Source organism: Rattus norvegicus, chromosome 17, assembly GCF_021556685.1.
Source record: "Rattus norvegicus strain SHRSP/BbbUtx chromosome 17, alternate assembly SHRSP_T2T, whole genome shotgun sequence".
Taxonomy (NCBI): Eukaryota; Metazoa; Chordata; class Mammalia; order Rodentia; family Muridae; genus Rattus; species Rattus norvegicus.
Genome location: NC_141550.1, coordinates 85,925,073 through 85,931,072, shown reverse-complemented (window position 1 = coordinate 85,931,072; position 6,000 = coordinate 85,925,073). Strand labels below are relative to the sequence as shown.

The following is a 6,000-nucleotide window of genomic DNA, read 5'->3' as shown; positions in this document are numbered from 1 at the left end:
ATATCATACAAAATGTTAAAATATTTTAAGGTGTATATAACAAACCCCCACCTGAAAGAATAAATTCATAGTTGCAGCATCATTGCTAATTCTGTATTGAGTTTCTGTCATCCATGCTCTATGTGTCAAGATTTCTTTTAGCATTTATGCAAAACTGACCAGTTGAGATCAGATAATCATTTTGTTTTGTTTTTCTTTCTTTCTTTTTTTATTGGATATTTTTATTTACATTTCAAATATTATTCCCTCTCTCAGTTTTCAATCCATAAGCCCCCTATACCATCCCCTCTCCCCCTTCTTCTATAATGGTGTTCCACCTCTACAACCGCCCTCCTTCCCACCTCCCCTCCCCCCTGGCCCCTGCGCTGGGGTGTCCAGACTTTGCAGGACCAAGGGTTTCTCCTCCCATTGGTGCCTGACAAGGTCATCCTCTGCTACTATCCCAATAGTGAGTAACGGGAGTTGCGAACAACCTGGAGTTTTGTTGACGTAACAATTCTAACAATGGACAACCAAATTAATATACATTGTGGACATCTAATTTTCTGACACACACAGACACACACACACACACACACACACATTATTTGAACTATTAGAGTGGAGACTTTTCAGTTTATATCATTCAATACCTCTTAACTTATATTTTGACATTTCCATGTGTATATAAAATTCTCATGATTATCTGACAGACATGGGTTTAAGGTTAATTATCACATGTTTTTCCAAACACAAAAAGAACTATTGATTGGGGTAACAATTCCTTGCCCATTCTCATGAGATCGCAAAGAGAGTGAGTTCACCTTTGTTTCTAAGCTTTAGAGCAAAGAAATATGATTTTAATATTTCTTTATATTCCAGATACGATGCAATCTTATTCATACATTTTAGAGATAACCTCTGTGGCCTATAGAAAAGCTTGTTTATCTCACTGCAACCACGTCTGTGGTCTACCTGATGTGCTTTAACCTTGCCTTGATTTATGACTTTCTTTGTAAAACCATGAAACCAATTCCATGAACATGAAATTTAAGGTAACCTAAATCTGTGTTCTCAGGCCATGGCCACTCAAAATTTGCCTCTAGAATAAACTATCTTTTAGACCCTTAAAAATAATAATCAGTAAAAAAAAAAACAAAAGGAATATCCATTGATCAGGCAGAATATTTTATTGAAGTACTCAGATGTACAAAGAAGAAAAGGAGCTGTCAGTGATTCCATGGCAATATTCAAAGAATTTGTAAGGAGCTTGTTTCAATATGTTACAATCAAACTAACATTTGAATATCTTCTCTTTTACCTCATACAGGATCAGTTTAACGAATGAAATTTTCTATTGACACATTCTGCATGAAACCTAGTTTTGATGTTAGGATTTGAGATGACGCGACACTGTCTCCAGGCTTCCTGATGTTACACCATAAAACGGATTTGGGAAAGAATAGATGGAACTCTAAGGAGGAAACATACATTTAGAGAGTTAGTATTTTCCAGAGTAATATAGAAAACTTCTGAAAGGATCAAAAAGAATGAAGGATATTTTTTCCATGTTATTAACTTGAGTATTTCTTATTTACATTTCGAATGTTATTCCCTTTCACGGTTTCCCAGCCAACATCCCCCTAATCCTTCCCTCTCCCCTTCTATATGGGTGTTCCCCTCCCCATCCTCCCTCCATTACCGCCCTCCCCCCAACAATCACGTTCACTGGGGGTTCAGTCTTAGCAGGACCAAGGGCTTCCCCTTCCACTGGTGCCCTTACTAGGCTATTCATTGCTATCTATGAGGTCAGAGTCCAGGGTCAGTCCATGTACAGTCTTTGGGTGGTGGCTTAGTCCCTGGAAGCTCTGGTTGCTTGGCATTGTTGTACATATGGGGTCTCGAGCCCCTTCAAGCTCTTTCAGTCCTTTCTCTGATTCCTTCAACAGGGGTCCCATTCTCAGTTCAGTGGTTTGCTGCTGGCATTCACCTATGTATTTGCTGTATTCTGGCTGTGTCTCTCAGGAGAGATCTACATCCGATTCCTGTTGGCCTGTACTTCTTTGCTTCATCCATCTTATCTAATTGGGTGGCTGTATATGTATGAGCCACATGTGGGGCAGGCTCTGAATGGTTGTTCATGAAGGATATTTCTAATAAATCTTCATAGGAGTGTGAATGAGAGTATCCCCGAGCCTTGCTCCAGCACAACCATCTCATACTAGCAGCTCACACTAACATGTCTCTGACGTGGAGTCTCATAAAATAGGTTTGCAGGGCCCTGTAGCCTTGGGTTTCACTGCCTTCCCCCATCTATGAGAGCAGAGATAAATTCAGAAGGCTGAGTTTCTACCTTCTCTCCTGTACTGTTGCTCTCAGCTTGCTATGCTGACTGTAGTTAAAGGTAGTAAAGCAGGGGTTCAGTAGCAGCAACAACAACGTCAATACCAATAACCACAACACGATCTTTGAATTAGTAGGGTTAAAGATGTAAAGTATATTACAGAGTCTAAAACTTGGCAAGCTCTTCGGGAAAACCCTGTCCCTTCAATAAATACTCTCAAGAAGAAAACAAAGAGAATATAGAACATAAAGTCTAAGAGAGCCTTGAAAGACATAGCTATTCACTTGTATTTGTGTTCTTTAAGAAAAGATTCTGATTTAAAATTACAGTACCAACAAAAGCTAAACCCAAGTATAAAAGCCCTTCTTATATGAAAGGTAATTGGAGCAAGTTTAACACTGACACATATTTTTGATAGATTGATATTATTTTGATACTGCTGCGTCTTTAGGTATGATGCCACTGGTATGTTTTAAATGTGTTTTTGTCTCTGAAAGATACAAATGAAGTTTCATACCTAAATAATTGCTATGATTTGCTTAACAATCATGAATGTATTGGGGCAGCATGTATTGAGGAAAGGGAGAAAGAGAGCTAACCATTGAACATATTTCACATGGCTGATGGCTGATCGAGAGATCTTCCTATTCTCCCCAAATCAATAGCACTGTAAGACATTTCTGTAAAAGCTTTTGAAAAATATTTGAGATAAATGTATTTTTCTGTTATATAAAAGAACTTTGAATATATTTCGGTCATTTTTCTAAAATAATAGAAACAGATATGACAGGATTTCTTCCCTAGTCATCCTTAATGAACTAAAAGGTGATTTTTAAAAGGACTGTGAAATGCGAGTAATTTATCTTTTATCAAGAAATAAAATAAAATTCTGAAGTTTTGCATTGAGTGATCACTAGGAACCTGCAGTGAAATCTGCTTGAAAGTCTGTGCAAATGGCTTTTGATCTAGATCTCTCCCTGTGCATTCTGGGACACACACACACACACACACACACACACACACACACACACACACACACTAGAACACTAGAAAAGCTGTCTTCTCAGGGAAGGAATATAGGATATCTTCTTAGCCACTATTTACTAAATATCCATTTCTTGAGATAATTAAGATACAAATTTTCACCTCTAATGGTTTTCACTCTTTTCTTCTAGAATCAGCATTTATCAGACACAAAAGCTTATCTAAGTTGGGGGTAAAGAGATCAGGTTTCTTCATTAAAAATAGAAACTTATACCTTTCTGATTCAATGGAGTAAATATTGTATCTCTTTGGGTAACTATTAACAACTGAGTAGGATACATTTGATTTATTCACTGAATTATCCACATTTAAACCCTTCATGATTAGGGAAATTTCTTCTTTTTTTCCATCTCCACTTAAACAAAACTAAAATGTACATGACATATTTGATGAAGAAAGCATGGAAACTTAAGAAGCCAACATCTGTTAGTCTTCACCCACACAATACAAGGCTCTGAAACATTGGAATCTGCCTGACCTGACACTTTGGTGCTCATTTCCAATGGCAAGACTTAAAGATAAGGAACTGTTGACAGATTATTTAATAAAAATAAGAAAGGGTTATAGGAAAGATTTCTCAGGAGTTCAGAGCATTTCCTGCTCTTGGAAAGGACCTGAGCTTGGTTTCAGCATCATGTCTGGCCCTCAAAACAGCCTGTAGCACCACTCTGGTCAGACTTCCTCCTGCCCACACATGTACTAGGGTGTCCTTCCCCCTCCTGCCCACACATGTACTAGGGTGTCCTTCCCCCCTGTACACATATATTCAGACTTATAACACACATAAAATAAATTTTTAAAATGTAATGGGGAAAACACTCAAGCTTTCTATATACTTATTTTTGAGAATGCAAATAAGCCAATCAAAGACCCAATGCGTGGTTACTGGGAAGAGATGACTAATAACACTCTATGGGTTTTATTGATACTTTCCAGATTTACCAGCTCTCTTGGAAGGTGTACAGTCACCACAAAGCCATTTAACACTGAACTGATTTTACAAGCAGAATCGCAGTGTCCTAAATGGAAAATCTCACTCATTTTCACAGTCTGAAATGCCCTTTTGCTTCTAATTGAAATAAATCCACTAGACTATTTCTCTTAGCTATAACATAGAAATGGTTCTAAACACAGCTAATTGGTTATGGGTAGGGCTGTGTGTGTGTGTGTGTGTGTGTGTGTGTGTGTGTGTATGTGTGAGTTTGATTGTATGTGTACATGTGTGTGAGTTCGCTTGTGCTTGTTGGTTTGTGTGTTTGTATGTGCATGTGAGTGTATATGTGTCTCTTTGTGAATGTGTTTGTGTTGCATGTCTGTGTACGTGTGTGTGTGTGTGTGTGTGTGTGTGTGTGTGTGTGTTTGCTTCTGAATCAACATAGTTCACTTGCCACTTACCTCAGTTTTCTCTGGGTTGATGCAGTTCCCATAAACTGGATTGACAAAGGCATGATTGCCTCCACCCTCAGATTTCCTTTAAAACAAAGCAAACAAATAAACACAAACAAGCAAACAGAACTGGGCCACAGAAACCCAAATGTTGGGTTTATGTTCTTATTTATGTCTTACAAAGTCTTGTTGTGTAGCCCAGTTGGGCCTCAAATTCTCCTTCCTTTTGCCTCAATCTTTAGATAAGGGAACTATAGGCATGTATCACCTTAGGTATACATACATGTATGTATATAACTGTGTCACCTTACCTGGAAATATATAAGTACTAAGTGCTTCATGGTACCATGGTAAGTGTTCAGGTCATTGTTTAGTAGAAATAGATATGTGTGTGTGTGTGTGTGTGTGTGTGAGAGAGAGAGAGAGAGAGAGAGAGAGAGAGAGAGAGAGAGAGAGAGAGAGAGAGAACGAACCAGTAATTCTGGGATGATCACTATTGTCTTAACAGCAACCAAGAAAAAAAAAGATATGCTTTAATGTTTTTTGCATCATCAGGGTACAATGTCAATAAGCAGGTTTTTCAGTATTATCCATATCCTTAAATGCAAAAGGTTAAGAGGGATTTCTTACTGACCTTCTGTTTAAAGTTTCCAGAGGCTAGGCCTCCTAGTACCAGCTACCCAAACCATACAGCCTTGCAGAGCCTAATCTAGGTGATCAGGTTTGGCTGGAAGCATAATTTCCTTGTGGCCTCAATCTCGTCTAAGCATGCTTTCACTACGACTTCTTAAAACACTGGATCAAATAGGCCACTGAGAAAGTAGTTCACTGTAATTAAGGCTACATTTTGATAACTGATCAATGTATCGAGTATAGCTTTGGACGGGTTATAATTAGAAAAGGCAGTGAGAGATCTATCCTGTTTATTTGTTAATTCATTGGCCCAATAATGAGATACTTGTGAATTTCTCCAATTAAACTGGATAAATGCATTTTGAGTCTTTGTGTTTGTTTCTTCCCAGTCCATGTTACATTTGCCCAGAGAGGCAAATTCAGGGCGTGTATCTAGGTGGGAGCTCTCTCCAACTGGCGACTGGCAAGAATGTAAGGGTGATTTTGAAATGTGTCAAAATGTCAAAGCAAGAGCTGGGCCAGGCCAGGGTGAACGTGACTTAGAAAGTATCAAAGCAGGGTAAAGCTAGGAAACATAAGACAGCCACAGGCAGTACATACAAAATGTAAATCCA

The 6,000-nt window shown here is 38.4% G+C and overlaps 1 protein-coding gene across 1 annotated transcript in view; it reads right to left on the bottom strand.

The window, feature by feature from the left end:
* Positions 1-1,244: 1,244 nt before the first annotated feature.
* Positions 1,245-6,000, bottom strand: part of Malrd1 (MAM and LDL receptor class A domain containing 1) — a 724,504-nt gene continuing 719,748 nt past the window's right edge. Inside the window, 2 exon segments of the mRNA NM_001287618.3 lie at positions 1,245-1,453; positions 4,763-4,838. Of these exon segments, the coding sequence (NP_001274547.3) occupies positions 1,370-1,453; positions 4,763-4,838 (160 nt within the window). The 3' untranslated portion in view covers positions 1,245-1,369.